The following is a 17936-nucleotide window of genomic DNA, read 5'->3' as shown; positions in this document are numbered from 1 at the left end:
AAATCGGATATTCAAAAGTTTGTGGCAGAATGTTTGGTTCTCTAACAAAATAAATTTGAAACAATTAAGACCCCATGTCTATTACAACCTTTATCCATTCCAAGCCAATGTTGGGAGGAGGTTTCAATGGATTTTATCACATGTTTACCCAAGTTTGAGGGAAAGAGTGTCATCATGGCGGTAGTTGACAGACTTACCAAGTATGCACACTTTTGTGCATTATCACATCCATTTAAAGCTAGTACAGTTTCTACTAAATTTATGGAAACAATTCAAAAGCTACATGGAAACCCAAAGATTATTGTAAGTGACAGAGATCCCATTTTCACTGGAAATTTTTGGACAGAATTATTTTCTTATCTTGGTACTCAGTTAGCTCATAGCTCATCTTATCATCCTCAATCTGATGGGCAAAGTGAGATAGTAAACAAATGTTTGGAAGGATATCTTCGTTGCTTTGTATCCAATAAACAGACACAATGGGTCAAATGGTTGTCTCTGGCTGAATGGTGGTATAACACTTCCTACCGTACTACAAAAAAAATGACCCCATTTAGGAACTTTATGGATCTCAGCCACCATCCATCACATCATATTTAATAGAAAATTCTAACGTTCAAGCAGTGGAACATCACATCGAGCATCAACAACAAGTTCTCCAACTCTTAAAGGATAACCCTGTGTTGGCGCAAAATAGAATGAAACAACATGTAGATCAACATCGCAGTGAAAGAAGTTTTGATGTAGGTGACTGGGTATTCCTATGGCTACAACCATATAAACAAATGTCCCTCAAGCAAGCTAAGAAGGATAATAAACTATCACCAAAGTATTATGGTCCGTACAAGGTGTTGCAAAAGATTGGTACTATGGCATACAAATTGGAGGTTCTTGCAGCTTCTCGAGTGCACCTATTTTTCCATTTTTCATGTTTAAAGAAGGTTAAAGGCAACAAGCTCCTAGTTCAAACAATATTTCCAGAACTTGACGAGGAAGGAAAAATTATATTGGAACCGGAAGCAGTCATAGAAAAAAGAACTTGACATCTACGAAATCAATCAATTTTGGAGTATCTCATCAAGTGGAAGAACTTATCCGCTAAAGATTCCACATGGGAGGATGAGAATTTTATACAGAAGCATCCAGAACTACTCAAGCGTTGAGGACAACAATTTTTTTGAAGGAGAGGGGCATGTTAGGTCCCTATAATACTAGTGATTACCCCATTACTATTGTAGCTGTATCCATTCTTAATATTGTTGTGCCCCTATTGTCCCCATATTGTTATTACTGTGCCCCATAGAATCCCTCTATTGTTATTTTTGTGCCTTTATATTATTATTGTTAGTTCGGCTTGGTTATATTGTGACCCCTTAGACTCCTATATATAGAAATGAGGTTTTGTCATTTGTATCATCAAAGAATTGTTCATTTATGTAATGTAAAGGAGGTTGCCCCCTTGAAGAGGTTGAATTCTAAGGCGTTCATCTATCTTTTCTATCCTTTTGTGAGTTGGTTTCATAATAGGTTGGGTTAAACATGGCTGCACTCCCTCGGGAGACGCTCTATCTTTTGCAAGATGGATTCACCGTAGAACTTCGAGTCAGGGAGAGTCGCACTATACAAGTAATGAGTGAGTAGTGCATCAACATTGAGCAGTTGAGCCTGTAGCACAACGAGGCCATGGAGCAGAAAAATAGATAGCGCAGGTTCTGGAGGAAGCCTACCAGATGGTCCTAGAGTTGGCCATCCAAGTAGAAGAACTGGTGGAGACGTGCGTACGTAAGTTAGCTACAGGGGTGGGTGACGCCAGAGCAGAAATGGCCACGGTTCAGCTTGAGCTAAACCTTTAGATAGTAGAGCTACAATTGAAGGCTCAACCTTCTACTCCACCGAAGGTCAGAGAACAGTGCACCTTCGCGATCACAACAGCAATGGCAGCAGTTGATAGTGCAATGATAAACTGCATGAAGATGTTCGAACAGTCGTTCAAGGTCCTCACCACCCTGCAAGAGGACTCGAACATAGAGCACTTAGAGACAAAGGCACGTGAGTTGTAGCAGAAGTACGACGAGGTAAAAGGGACCATGCAGACGGTTTCCCTTACACAAAGGCTTATAAGGATGCAGCAGGAAAAGGCGCTCAATGAACAAGTGGATGTCGCTTGGCATAAAGAGGCAATATTGAAAGCGTGCCTACAGCCATGGATCGATGAGGCGTATACAATTACAACATCCATTGAAGAAAATTTCACGCAGCTGCAAGCAACTCGGGAGCATATTTAGGGCAACAGTGATCAATGAACAACATGTGGAGGAAGTTCAGCAGGCAGCCACTCAGTGCGCTACCGAACTTGGAGTGATCCAGAAAGAGCTGGGAGGTCTTCACGCTAAGATCTCAACACCTGCGGAGTTACTTGAGGGTGATTCATGATGTTTGTGTTGGGAGCTTGTTGGGCGTGGAATCCCCCAAGGGAAGTTTTGGGGCTTAGAGCCCAGATTTTGGTCCGATTTTGTAATTCCAATGTAAAGACTCCGCATTTTGTGGGTGCGGAGTGCGTAGTCATTAAAGAGTCATAGGGTTGTCCACCCTTATTTTGATAATGTAATGTCGACTGTAGAAGATCTACCCATGGTTCACGGACCATGGGATTGTACAAATAGAGTGAAGCTCTAAGTAGTTAAGGCAAGAAGGGAATAATCAATTTAATATGAAGAACATATGATGTATGCGAGATAGATATAAAGTGTAAAGTCTAGTTTTGGGTCGTAGCATAGGTAGAGGCTCTGGAGCTGAGTGCGCAAAGGCCTAGCAATCCGCAGCTGAATGCATGGACCCTTGTAGCTGAGTGCGCAGGGTGAGTCGACTCTATAATTATCTAGAAGTATTAATAAAGAGAAGTTTCTATCAATTCTGCATCTTCATTTCCTATTTTATGCATATGTTATATTGGGTATGAATTTCCCTTCTAATGCTTATATGATGCATGAATGTGTATAATTATGTTGATTAAGTGAACACAAGTTAGAATATCTATTTGCATGAAGATAATTAAGGTTTGTCAATATGATAAGTAGGATATTCAGTCTAGGTTGGGAAATAGCTATGGCAACACAAAAGCATCTCAGCCCCTAGTTGGGGCTACGCGAAGACCAATTGTAATACTTCGCGAAGGTATTTAAGGGTGGAATAGAGCGTGAAGCAACCTGTGCAAAGGAAGGAATAGTTGGACTAAACCAACATCACAACCATCTCAAGGGTGCAAAAACTTGGTTCCAGCATCCCCCCATACTGCTTCGGGTGAGACTTCAGTCCGCGCTCTACGAGCTGATGTCAAAAGGGCCAGTAGTGTAGGGATTTGTTTGGCTAACTAACTCTGAACCTGGGTCAGGCCCCCATAAGCCAACACCTATCCAAAACTAGAAATAATTCAATGATACCTCTTATTCACAAAGAAATATTTAATAAATTAATTTCTTGATTTAGAGTCTATTTATATATCCACCAATGTCAACAACATAACCAACAATTGTAAACATTAAAAAATCAACCATATTTCCCAAAACCAAAATGTAATTGCAATCAACTTCCATAGATCCTAGTGAATTCATAATCTAATAATCCCGACCATATAGCCAACAATTTCAAACTTAAACAAAAAAATAACTCTTTATATAGAAACCAGAGTGTTCTTGAACTTCGACTTCCTTAGGCCCTGTCTCGGCTAAAACTTTTTATAATCCAAGCTTCACTTTCTTAGATTCTCTTATCCTTTGAAGCAAAATTCAAATAATACTTTCCTTCACTAACATTTGTTTCATTGTTTATCTATCTACATGTCTTTGTAAAATACTTATTTCTAGTTGAGTAAGAATATCAACAAAGTGTACTCAACTTTAGAATTTCTAAGAAAACCAAGTAACATGTTGAAATTATTCTTTGTAATTTGCTTAGATGATCCATTTTCACAAAAACTAACAAAGGAATGAATTAGTTATAAATATCATTCCTTCCATGCTCTTAGTATAACCCACCATCAATAAGGAAAATATTGTTAGGTCTGAATAATAATCCAATATATTGGTCCATTTTGCAATGTTTTTGGACATGGCAATTCTCTTGGTTCGATGCAATATATTAGAGAACAACATATGTACTTCTTAAGGACCTACACTGAGGCTTATAACAAAGACTACATCAGAATTGGTTTATAGTTGCAAGCAAACCTCTATGTCTCATTAACAACATCAACATATACTTAGATTTCCAGAATTGTATGGCCCAACCAAAGGGTTAGCATGGGTGGTTAAATCAAAGTGATTATATCTGCTCCACTTAGGTTCAACTCCCAAAAATGACATGCTTTCCCCTCATTGGGCCAGTTTGGCTTTGTAGGGAGTTGTTTCAACTTTCATGTTGATGGGGCCAAGTCCAATCCCAAAGCACATTTGGCAGGCTACAAATTAGGTTCCCTCCAATTATAGATTCTTAGTCAATATTTCCCTTTGCAAGACCACAGGTGAAATTGCTGCCATTGACCAGTAGCATTTAAAATTTTAAAAACCTAAAGTGTATGACTCCTTAGCACAAATTTTGAAATATCATAAATCCATCTTAACCCCAAATTTATTAGTCCCTGAGAGATTTAAAAAGCACGAGTACGAACCTCTCATCCATGTTACAGATATATAGGTGTAACATCTCTTTCACCTAGACATGCATATGTGACACATCTCTTTCACCTAGCATACATGCATGACACATTTATTCCACCCAAGCCAAAAGATCACCTTGATCCTCCTGGTGCCACTACTTTTGGCAAAGGTTTGGAAATCCAACAATGAATACTATATTTTAAGTTTGACAAATGATCTATTTCATATTTGGCTGAATTTTAAGGAGAATTCTAGTCAAATATTTTAACAATTATGTGGACATGGCTATTACATATTTTTAAGTCATGTGAAATAATCTCAAGAACATTTGGTTGCTAGAATTCAACAAATATTTCTAATGTTGTTAAGAAAGTGCAGTGTTATGATCTTATAACATTCTGTTAGTCTTCTCGGCCCTCTGCGTGCAGCCCCTCCCTTCCTTTGGCGATCTGGATCCATCCTTGTCTGATCTGAGCTGCATTGGCTATGCCCGTTGCTCAAGGTTGAGCTCGGCTGGTTTGAGCAAATCTTTGATCCAATGGAGCCTCCTGCGGCCCCCTCTGAAGCCGAGGCTTTCCTCAGCCTGCTGAGATCTCTTCCCAAAAAGAAAACGAATGAGGCAGTGAAATTTGTCAAACGCTTGGAGGACATCCCAGAGATCTCGCTTCCTCCCGAGAAGCCGATCCAGGTTGCCCTCTCTCTTGCTGAGCGTGCATTAGTTGGACAGTTCACTGGGCTCTGGCCCTCCCCCAAATCCACAGAGAGTTGGGTCGCAAGGAACTAGGCGCCTCTCATCAAGAGCAGAGTTACCTCGTATTTCCTGGGGAAGGGTTTCTTCCTATTTGAATTTGCTGAAAAAGAAGACAAGGAGCTGATATTCCGCAATGGCCCTTACTTCATGGGCCCTCAAGGGCTGTATCTGAACAAATGGACGCCTGATTTTGACCCAACTGTAGACGTTCCCTCAGCTGTCCCCGTGTGGGTTCATTTGCCTAATCTGGCAATGCATTGCTGGAACTGGGAATCCCTCATGCACATAGGAAATACCCTAGGTAAATTCATTGACCACGCCAACAACAAAGATCAATTTGACTGCGCTAGAATCTGTGTTGAAGTTGATCTGGAGATCGGTCTGCCGGAGGCGATAAAGATCAAAGTAGGCAACTGGTCGCATGTCCAAAAACTAGACTATGAGTAGCTCCCATTTAAGTGCAGGAAATGCCACGTCTATGGCCACTTTGCTAGAGACTGTCCGAAGAACAGTGATGCAGAGAAGGGTAAGGAGGAAGGATGGACTCAGGTTAAAAGAGCCAAAGACAAAGCTCCAAGACCCGGAAATAACAATACCAAGGCCCCACAGGCTGGCTCAGGGCTTCAAACCCCTCACATAGAGGATCAAGGGAACAAATTTATTCAGTTAAGTTCAGCAACAGAAAACTCCCAAGGAACAGAGATACAAAATGAAGGACCATCGCACAACGAGCCCCAGCCGGAGTCAAAGTAAGCCGACAAAAATACAGTCATAACGGAAGAGATACCCTCAGAAGAGACTGAGGATGGGCAAAGCTCGGAGGATCCAGAAGAGGAAGGAGAAATAGCAAGTACACAGGCTTCGCCCAGACGGTCAATGAGAGGCCACAAATCCACCCGAGAAAAGAGAGAGCAGGAGACATACAAAGACAAAGTGCAAGGAAGTCAGACCACCCTTGAGAAACTCCTGGCTAAGACTCCGAAGATGACTAGAAACCAGATCCAGAGCTCCAAAGGAGCTCCCCATTCCAAAAGAAAATAATGAAGATCATCTCCTGGAACTGTAGGGGTATGGGGAGCAAAATAAAAGAAGAATCCATTAAAATTCTGATAAGATCCGATTCTCCTGACATACTCCTCATCCAGGAGACTAAAATGGAGGATAAGGCCTTCCTCCACATAGGCAAAAATCTATGGAAAAGAAGTGAAGGGCAGGCAGTCTCAGCCCGGGGTGCCTCAGGAGGCCTGGGAACTCTATGGAACACAAACAAATTCATGAAGGTACATGAAATCGCCACCTCTCACTGGTTGTTCACAAAGCTGAAGCATGTGGGCTCAGATGAGACCCTTTGCCTTATTAACGTGTATGCTCCAGTCAACGCTGGAGAGAAAAAGGTCTGCTGGGAATCCATTAGAGGATTGGCAGATTCTGAAACTCTGGAAAACATCATCATTGCCGGAGATCTAAACCTTACCTTATCCCTGGCCGAAAAACGTGGAGGAAGCATAGTAAGGGATCCGGCACGCGAATGGGCGGAGGACTTGCTTCAGGATTGGGACATGATCGACATCAAACCCTCATCAGGCAAATATACCTGGTCCAACAGAAGACTCGGCCTGGGTCACATTGCTGCAAGGTTAGACAGATTTTTTGTTCAAAGTTCTTTTCTTCTTCTTGGTTTAGAATCTAGAATGCACATTCTTCCATGCAGTGTGTCTGATCACAGACCCATCAAGCTAGATCTCGTGGCCCATATGGATCAAGGCCCCATTCCTTTTAAATTCAGCCCCCTGTGGGTCAAGGAGCAGACCTTCATGCAGTTAGTAAAAAATACATGGAAGCAGCCTATCAACGGCTCAGCCTTCTACGTTTGGGAAGAAAAGCTCAGGAGAGTGAAGGCTGCTCTGAAAACTTGGGCTAAACTCTTGCCCAATCCAGCAATGGAAAGGAAAAAGATCCAAAAATGACTAGAGATCCATCAGTTGAAGGCGGAAAATGAAGTGATCACAAAGGAAGTCTTGGATAAGGAAGCTGAGCTTCAGCAAAAGCTTCTAAAAGCAAGCTTGGTCGAGGAAGAGTATTGGAGGGTCAAATCTCGTAGACTCTGGCTCAAGGCAGGAGATAGGAATTCTGCTTTCTTTCACAAGCAATCCCAAGCTCGGAAAAACTTTAACTCCATCTCTGAAATCAAGGGGATAACACTCATAGAGATATCCAAAGCATAAAAAATGCCGCCTTCTGTCATTTCAAAAGCCTGTATAGTGAAAAAGAGGACCAGGGACAGATGTCATCCTTAATGGATGAGGTTCCAGATCTGATTTCGGCCAGAAAAAATCAATTATTGGAAGCAGATGTCACTGACGAGGAAATTAAAGTCGCCCTCTTCGCCATGGAGCCCGACAAGGCACCGTGCCCAGATGGCTTCACCGCCAGATTCTTGCAAACTTGCTGGCAGATAGTGGAAAAAGATCTAGGCAGAATGGTTCGAAAATCTCAGGCTTGCCAGAAAATAGGAGGAGGTACCAACTCGGCTTTCTTAGCCCTTATCCCTAAGGAAAAAGGAGCCAACACTTTCTCCAGATTTCGCCCTATCTCCCTTTGTAACATAGGTTACAAGCTGATAACAAAAGTGATCACCAATAGGTTGAAAGCTATCCTTCCGTCCATCATTCCAGAGAACCAGGGAGGCTTCATCCAGGGAAGACAAATTGTGGACAATTTTATCCTGGTCCAGGAGGCGATACACTCAAGCTTGACCCAAAAAGAGAAAGGCATGGTGGTCAAATTAGACCTTGAAAGTGCATTTGATAGAGTAAGGCACAGATTTCTGTTGGATGTCATGCACAAATTTGGGTTTAGTCCCAGGTTCATCAATTGGATCAAGGCTTGTATCAGTGAACCTTGGATCGCCCCTTTGGTGAATGGAAGGGCCACAGACCTTTTCAAGGCCTCTAGAGGGCTGAGGCAAGGGTGCCCTCTATCACCCTTGCTCTTCATGATCCAAGCCTCCGTCCTTAGCTTCCTCTTGAACAAAAAGCAGGATGATCAAGAAATAATGGGAATAAACATTGCAAGAGGAGTCAAAAGTATAAATCATGCCCTGTTCGCAGATGATACTCTTCTCCTGGGCGCTGCCTCCCTTCCCTCAGCAAAAAATTTCAAGGAAGTGATGGATGACTTTTGTGAGGACTCAGGAAGTACTCTTAACAAAGGCAAATGCCACATCTACTACTGGAATATAAAGGCCAGAATGATTCAAGCTATTTCTAGCTGTTTTGGTTTTGCGGCCTCCTCTGTCTGGTCATCCTTCAAGTACCTGGGGCTTCCTATCTTTCAAAAAAGAGCCCTCAATAAAGACTGGTTGCGTTTGCTGGATAAAATCAAGTCAAAAATCTGTTCCTGGGGATACAACTGGCTCAACCTAGCAGGTAAAACAGTGATAATAAAAGCTGTACTAAATAGTCTTCATATCTATTAGGCTGCAGTGATGATGCCTCCTCTAGGCATCACAAGGAAAATTGAAGAGTATATCAGGAATTTTTTCTGGAAAGGAGGGAAAGCCAATGAGAAGAGAATACCCTTATTAAACTGGGATACAATCTTCCTGCCCAGAATAGAAGGGGGTCTTTAGTTCAAGAACATCAACAATCAAAATATTGCCTTGGGTGCAAAGCTGCTATGGAGGATAATCGCGTCAAAGCCGGGCTGGGCCCAGCTAGTGCTGTGGAAAAAGTACTTCTGTGGGCAGAGAACCCGCTATCTTGACAATCCTCCAATCACTGCTGGAACTATGATCCATAAACTGTGTGACAGAGCCTCTGCTTTAATCAATCATCACTTGCATTGGATCCCGGGGAACGGGAAACGTATCAAAATATGGGAAGACCGCATTATAGGCAATGACCCCATTGTGGATGACTGCTCTTTGTCCCTGCTAAAAGACTGGATGGACAGCGCTGGAGTCAAAACACTGTGGGATTTATCACAGTGGGAAAATAATAATTGGCAGTGCTGGAGAAACATTGAGGTGCCTCCGCACCTGACCAAAGACTACTCCAATCTCCTAAATCATCTCAATGCCAAAGCTCCTCTAAATATCAGCAAGGCAGATATTCGAGGTTGGGGATCGATCCCAGGCAAGTATACTGTCTCTCAGGGATATAAGCAGCTTATTCAGAAACCATATGCGCCGCCTGACTCGAGACCCTAGCAGGGGATTTGTTCTTATCCTACAATCCCCAAGATTGATGTTTTCTGTTGGCTTCTCGGTCACCATCAGATTCTGACAGAAGATAGATTGCGCAAAAGAGGATTCAATGGCCCCTCGCGCTGCTCTCTATGTGGAAACGCTGAGGAATCAACCGCCCATCTGATGCTGTCATGCAATTACGCAATTTTTCTCTGGAAAGAAGCGCTAAGTCCACTGAACGCCGAAGTCACCACGTCCAATCACTGCTCAGATATGTTTTCTAACTGGTTATACAGGTATCTTGGTGGCACTCAAAATCGGCAGATTAAAAAAGCTTGGATCGCTTTGCCCAAAATCATCTGTTGGCACATTTGGTTGGAACGAAACAGCAGGATATTTAATGACAAAAAGAGTGATCCTGCAATGATCTGGATCAAAATTAAAAGTCATATGAAGGACTATATGGGAGATCAGTTGGACAAAGAAGGCCTCAGTGATCAAGACGCAGCCTGGGGAAATTCGCTAGGCCTTCAATTCATTGACAAAATCAGGCCCCCCTCTCCCCTAAAGCAATGGCAAATCTGCCTCAATACTGAAGATCTAGATGAATTATGCAAATAAAGGAAAGAAAAACTCTATTCTTTGACGGAGCCGCAAAGGGCAATCCCGGCAATTCTGGAGCTGGTGGGGTCATCAAAAACACAGATGGCAGAATCGAATCTAGATATGCCTGGGGAGTGGGCTTCAACTCCAGCATTCAAGCTAAAGCCTTGGCTCTCCTTCAGGGACTCAAGACGCTCACCTCTCTGGGCATCAAAGATGCAATCATCTTTGGAGATTCTCAATCCATAATTAAGCTCATGGTGGATAAAACCACTCCATCAGATGTAAGACTAGCAAGACTCCTTAGCAGAATTAGAGTTCTGATTAACACTTTCCAGAATCTGGAGTTCTTGCATGTTAAGAGAGAAAACAATAAAGAAGCCGATGCAGAAGCCAACAAAGCGGTGTTTCTCCCTCCTGGAACGCTCCTAAGAGATGGAGAGGAAAGCTGGGACTTCATACCTTAAATCAGCCTGTTTAAAATGTTTTATCGTCTTTTAATGAAGCAGTTTGTCTGTATTAGCAGTCTAGGAAAGATAGACAAAGTTGTAAGAACTGCAGCTAGCAAAAAATGCAAGCTCAGTGGCGGGGAAATCAAATGGATTCGGATAGAAGAGAAACCTGATCATTGTGCATCTCTATGTAAACCGAATTACGGCTTTCTAGCCAAGATTTAATACAACAACCTACTCATTTTTGTCAAAAAAAAAAGAAAGTGCAGTGTTGGATAGGACTCTATTATCTTCCACCAAATATTTAGTAGGATGGCTATATTTCCAAAGCAAAATGGGGTTTATGCTCAATTGCAAAACCTACAGTGCTAATTAGATAATGAATCAATAAATACATTTTTGACACAAGATTCTCTTATCCTTTGAAGGGAAATTCAAATAATACTTTCTGTCACTAACATTTGTGTCCTTGTTTATCTATCTACGTATAGTTGTTAAAAACTTATTTCTAGTTGAGTAAGAATATCAAGAAAGTGTACAATCCGGATTCAACTTTTGAATTTCCCACAAAACCAAGTAAAATGTTGAAATTACTCTCTTTAGTTTTCCTGGATGATCCATTGTCACATGAACTAACAAAGGAATGAATTAATTAGAAATATCATTCTTGCCTTTCTCTTAGTATAACCCACCATTAATAAGGAATAGATTGTTAGGTCCGCATAATAAGCCAATAAATTAGTCCATCTTGCAGTTGTCTTGGTTCCATGCTATAGCTTGGAGAACAACATATCTACTTCCTAAGGACCTACACTGAGGCTTATAAAAAAGACTACATAAGAATTGGTTTATAGTTGCATGTAGACCTCTATGTCTCACAAACGATATCAACATATACTTGAATTTTCATAATTGTATGTCCCAGCCAATGGGCTAGCATTGGTTTTAATTTCTTTTATGTTCTATGGGAATACTATATTCTATTTGTAATTAGTATGTGTGCGTCCATGCATAAATATATGTATATTCTATGTATTTTTCACATACAAAGATTGATGCAAAATATATTCTCTTATCTTGTTGGTCTCCATATGTCTGTAATATGGATATATTTGTACGTGTTTTGAAAATGCAATTTTATAAATTTAGGAAAGGGGCGAACAAATAGATGGACTAAAAATAATGGTTTTTTTCCCTTAGCTTGTCATCTTTCTTCTAAAATAATCTAGATAGACCGCAACGATTAAGAGGCAATAATAGCAAACAAATCTCGCTTGGACCTAGGAGAAAAAACAAGTTTTTAGCCATGGAAAGCATATATAGACCAACAATAATGGCCTCTTTCCCCCAGATCATCATCCTTCTCTTAAAAGAATATAGATATACCACAATGATTAGGAGGTAATAACAACAACTAAATCTCTCTCAGGCCTCACAACAGAAATGTTTTATTAGCAAGGGAAAGCAAGGTTGTGGCAAAAAAAGACCACAGATTTATACAGGGCCTAGGAAAGAAGTTGCCACAAGATTTCAAGGTCTCAATGTGAAAGGCGTTGTCATTGGAGATACCATTTTCCACTTCCTTTTTGGAATTCCCAAGGGGAAGCCTTCAAACAAGAGTCTTGGCAATCAAATTGCAAAATCCTTTTTTTTCAATCCAAAGAAAAAATCACCATTTATATTCATAGTTTGAGTGGAAACTACATTTGGTGTGTTCATGTTGCACATGCATGTTTTATGGACTTTACATATGTCCCAATAAAGTATGTATAGTCTTCAAAAAAACAAAACTTACCTTCCTTAAATCTCACTATGGGTGTGAGATTTGTATCCCCATTTCTCACATCATTAACTTTCAAATGTTGTACACAAAAATTTGAATATGAAGGCATGCATTCCCATTGTGGCCTTTGATTCTTTTTCATACTTGATTAAAAAATTAGCTACTGCAACTATCTATATCCAATGTTCCTGGGAAAGCATGAAAAAACCAAAATTGATTTTATCATCACTGGATGTTCCCTTGTGCATATGAATAAGGTATGAAGGAAAAACAAACAAAAAATGCAACTATGGGAATTCTTCATTGTCAAACCAAAGCGTTTTTCCCATTTGAATATGTCTACGTGCATTGCAGGGTTGATTGAGATACATAAGCACTGAACGTATCCAAAATCTTCCAGATTAGCACTACCATCATTTTTGTGCACCAAAGAAGAAAATCATTCAGATGTTGACCTCTAAATATATCATTTTTATCCTTAGAAGACTCTCACACATGCAATCTTATCTGGGAGGCTTGTTGTGTGTCTCATTGCACCACATTCGAATTCACCTTGGGGGACCATCAATTGATCTCATCTACTTATCTCAATTTTTTACTTTAGAAATTTGATACTAACAGTCCTGCTTCCCAAATTTGTTTCATCCCCATTCACATTTTGGTTGAATGGTATGTTTCGTACATGTTTCTTACATTTTCCTGCTGATTTTTAATTTCAACCCATTTTCCTTGAGAATCAACATCCTGAGCTTCTCTCTCTTTAGAAGACATCCCAGGATCTGTTGGTACTTCAGGAGATTTAAAAAAAACCTATTCACAAATGATTTCTGGTACACTCTCATTCTTAAATGGAGTGGCATACTTGAGCTTATCTTTGATACTACAGTTTCTCCCTCCCTCTTCCTTTTCATACTAGGGATTAAGATATGTACTTGGGGTAGACCAGTTATCATGCTCATTTTTGAACTCATGTTCTATGAAATTGATTCCAGAAGATAACTTTCTTTTATAATTTTCTTCATTCACATTGCTTTCTTCACAATTATTTAAAATTCTTGGAGATTTTTTCTGCATACATTTCATCTTCAAGATTCTTTAGTCTCTGGAGACTTTGAATTTCCTTCGTGAGATTTATCATCCTCTCAGTGTTTTATTTTAAACAGTATCTTCTGAGATGGCTTGAATTTCTACAAAAAAAATAGACATATAAAACAACCTAACCTACAACTTTTCAGGTGCCAATTCTATTGTTGAGTGTTGTACAAAGTTATTCTGCCATGTGTTTTAGAGGGGGTTAGCCACAATGGAATATTTGTTGTGGATGCATTTTTTTGTATTATCAATCTTAAACAATTTTTGAATTACCATAATGTAGGGTCTAAGGCCTTAATTTTAATTCTTTGCAGTTCATTTCATATCCTTAGGTGATTAATACCTTGGGCACTGTGAGTAGTAAAATCCCAACACAAAAACCAAAGGTCTTCTTCCAAGAGAAGCTTGGCCAATGTCTATAATTTGAAGAAAATTAAAAATAGATTGTTCTCAAGAAAACAAAAAGCATCATGCATAAGATAAGATAAGATCATTCTATTAATGTTCAACAAATGACAACAAAAGCAGGTCAATAGAACTACAGTAGTACATCTAGTGCCAATGCAAAGTGGAAGTGCCATAACATCTCCTAAAGTAATTATAAAAGCAGAAGATGTTGAGATTTAAGAACAAGCTAGAAACTAAGTGCTAAATGTCTAGCTAACAGATTATAAATAAGATGTTGGAACTTAAAAAATGCTAGAAACTAAAAATCTTTGTACTTAAAGAGAGAGAGAGTATTTCAAGGCATGTTGGAGTTGATGGTCCAGGATGAGTGAGGGGATTGATATGTAGAATTATTGTTGGAGTCATGCCTTTTGAAAGGGTCAATTAAATACAAGATGACTAATGATATTTTTTTTCTTTTGTCTAATAATTGCCTAGTGGAGAATGTTTATGTATGGATGGTGATAAGTAATTGATGTTATTAAAATGAGGTTAGGGTTTAGGGGGTTCACAGATTCTAGGTTAGGGCTTCCCTTCAGAGGACCGAGGGTCTATCTATGGAAATGGATGTTGGCTAAGGTTAAAAGGTATGCTCTATAACTAGGCCACAACTCCATAATAAGGCAGAAAGCCTCATGCCTGAGGTAGGGTCTAAGAAGCAGGTCTGAAGGGGTAGAGGAGTAGATTGCAAAGAATTAGGGAGGAGGTTGAAGGCAGCTACAACATTCCCAGATTATGGAAAACAAGTGGGGGACTGGTACAAGGCTTAAATGTGAAGTATTTTCAGTGATGGAAGTCTGAAAAACAAGCATTTGAAGGATAAAGTATAGTTGATTGAAGGGAAAACCCTACTATGAGAAACTAATTATACAAGGATAAGGAGGCAGCAAGGAGTTTGAGGGTTGAAGAGACAAGCCCAGACTCAAGGAGTTATTTGAGAATCCTACTAGGTGGGCAACAAGAGGACAGTGACCAAAGAAGTTGATCATTGTGTAATTTTGGAGGCAAAAAATAGGAAGGTACATCAAGGAAAAAGAGGATAGAAAGGGCTGGAGACAAATGACTACTACAACAAGTAAGTCAAGCTATTTTGTCTTTGTTGTGATGGGCAGATTGAAGGTCTAAAGGATTAGACCTCAAGCCCTATATTTTGGGTACTATGTATACTAGTTTGTATCAAGGTTTATGAAGTGCCATGATCTCTGACATGGGATCCCTAATGTTTTCTTATTAATGGACTAATGAGAAATTATATTTGAGTCATATATATCTGTGGACTAATGTTTTCTAATTTGTTCTGTTGTGTTAAGTTCTAGTTAAGTGTTCCTAGTGTGTTTATGTGTTGAGATCTAGTCATAGACTAGATCGAGGGCTTATGAAAAATTAACACTAAAAGAAATGGAGACCATTGATATCAAAGGGGGAAGGTATGATCCAAAAACTAAATAGAGACCACATTGACAATGTGTCCCCAACTGTCGTGAACTTAACAATTTCTTAGCTTTAAAAAATAAATGTAAGGCTTGAAAGAAAGGGAGAAAATAGAGTAGAGAAAGCTACTTCGTACCTTTGTATCTCTTATATGTAATTTATGTTCCATGATTTTGGTTTAATCAAATATGGATTTTATCTTTTATGTTCTTGCTGGCCATTGTGCTCATATAATTGTTATTTTTAGCACTAAAATTCTATCTTAATGGATTGCTTTATAGCCCTATAGTATCCTGCATATTAGGACATATAATAGTTTGAATAATTATTTTTATGTTTCTATTATAATAGACTTAGCTAATGTTTAGGTTGCTACCATCATCCCCACCTCAAGATGGATCAATTTAAAGTGTGATTTTCAATTCGGTCGAAGCTTTGCATATCATAGATCATTAATTTGTAACTCACATAACAAAGCTTAAAAAACCAACTTCTTCTCCTATTGAATTAAGATGAAAAAAACTACAACTATACGTTTTTATATGTTTTTATCTATTTAGTATAGGGAAAACAATTCCAACAATTACCATTATAATTATCCATTGTATTGGAAACTAATTAAATCATTCAACAAATGTTTCAGCCATCCAAATGTTTAAACTCCTAAACCCAAATTCACATAGAGGAACCCAAGTTCCCAAGGTGTCTGCATCCCCTCCCCACCAAAAGAAAAAAAAAAAGATAAGCATGAATACATACCAGCATAAGCACTGATGTTGGTCTTCATTACTTGATTCTTGTGTAGATTGCACTCTAGATGAGTTCCAATCCATATTGTTCTGAGTCGCCCTTTCTTGGCCAATGTGAAACTAAAACAAAACATTTCATATAGGAGAAGTTGTTACAGCGTTTAACTTTAGGGTCGAAGCAGGGATCGAGTGTATGCCAATATTAATGGAGTTGGGAGGAATACGGTGGTAAAAAAATGGAGGCGGAAAAGGGTGTTTTCAATGGAAAACAAATGGAGCAATTTTTTGGATTTTCTTTTTTGTGTAGCACTATTGGTATGGATTAAAATTTCCCTGCCAAAGTGGGTTCAATCTTTGGTTGGGAAAAATTTTGCCCGCCAGAGTGGGTTCAATCTTTGGTTGGGAAAAAATAGCCAAAGGGGAGTACAACGAAAGGAGGAGAAATTGGAGAAAGAAACTTGTTTTTATATTTTATTTTTTTATCTTTAATATTTTAATTTTATAAAAGCTACTTTCATTTTTATGTTTAAATAGAAGTGGTCTATTTTGTAATAATTTTTTTTATTAATTTTTATTATTTTAAATGATTTAAAATTTAAAAATAATTAAATATCATTTTATCATGTATAAAATTTGAATCATAGTTAAAAGGAGGATCTTTTTATTACAAGATTATCTTACTCTCCCAAATATATCTTTCCCTAAGTAAAAAGAATTGCCTTAATATCCAAATGATATATGGAAAATAACAAACATATAAATATATATTAAAATTGTGTATTTCAGCTTTTCCCAATTTAAAATAATTGAACTACAATGTGCATACATTTGGAGATAATGTTAGTCTCATTTTTCTTAGAGTGAATTGATTTTACAAGGTAATGTTCAACACTTTCATTGTGTTAATTGAAATATCCTAAGGGGAACATTAGAAAGGAAGTGGGGATAATTGTGGATGAGGTAGGATGTCATTGTTTGTTTTATCTTTTGTGTTATGAGAAGGAAGATTATATGATTGCAATAGGAATTCATTAATAAATTATTGATCTTATTGTTTATGAATTTAGCAACCTTATATTCAAGTTTCATGGGGGTTTGTGGTTTGCATTAGTTCTCATGTTTATTAAATTGTATCCACATCCCCCTTTTCATCACAAAAAACATAACATGATTATCTCACATGTTCATGGTGGATTGTCTAGCATCGAATGATTAAGAGAACCAATGCACCAAATCTTGTGTTATTGTAAAGGCTTGCAAAGTTCTAGGATGAATAATTAATACTTCCTACTTATCTTTATTGTAAGCAATTATGTTTCCTAGCACTTCTCTCCATCTACTTCATTAAGGCTAATGGTTAGGATTATTGATTCAATATTTTGAGAAGAAGGTGGAGATTGTAGTGACATGAAAAGAACAATGGTTGGTTGTGGGCTTAAGTACTTTGAGTTTCAATAAGAAATGAGGCTTTTGTATTAGGGTCAATTTACACTTGGCACGATTAGTGATATTTTCTTAGCTCCACTACTATATTCAAATATGGCACGATGTAAATCATTACTTCACACCAATCTTAAATTTACTTGCAATGTTTTGAACCTTAATGTTGATCACATTGTTGTGGGGAGAAAAATCCCCATGCTTCCATTTGTAGTGTTAATCTATCTGCAGGGTTAAAATTTAGTAAAATTTATGAAAATGGGTCTTTGAATCCATCTGTAGCATTAAAATTTCGTGAAATCTAACACTTCAGTATCAAAATTGCAATTTTCCATTTTTAGAGT

The 17936-nt window shown here is 38.7% G+C and overlaps 1 protein-coding gene across 1 annotated transcript; it reads left to right on the top strand.

The window, feature by feature from the left end:
* The first annotated feature begins 6560 nt into the window (after window positions 1-6560).
* LOC149199252 (uncharacterized) lies at window positions 6561-7373 on the top strand. Its single transcript, XM_089400507.1, has one exon. The coding sequence runs from the start codon at window positions 6561-6563 to the stop codon at window positions 7371-7373; it is 813 nt and encodes a 270-aa protein (XP_089256633.1).
* The last annotated feature ends 10563 nt before the right edge of the window (window positions 7374-17936 follow it).

The sequence above is a fragment of the Pinus tabuliformis genome, chromosome 2_1 (assembly GCF_031772625.1).
Source record: "Pinus tabuliformis cultivar Carrire ecotype Pingquan chromosome 2_1, CPIR1, whole genome shotgun sequence".
NCBI classification, from domain to species: domain Eukaryota; kingdom Viridiplantae; phylum Streptophyta; class Pinopsida; order Pinales; family Pinaceae; genus Pinus; species Pinus tabuliformis.
This window is presented reverse-complemented; position numbering and strand designations above follow the sequence as displayed.

Coding starts and splice junctions, on each gene's coding strand:
- LOC149199252 (XM_089400507.1), top strand. CDS start 6,561: ATGGAGGATAAGGCCTTCCTCCACATAGGCAAAAATCTATGGAAAAGA.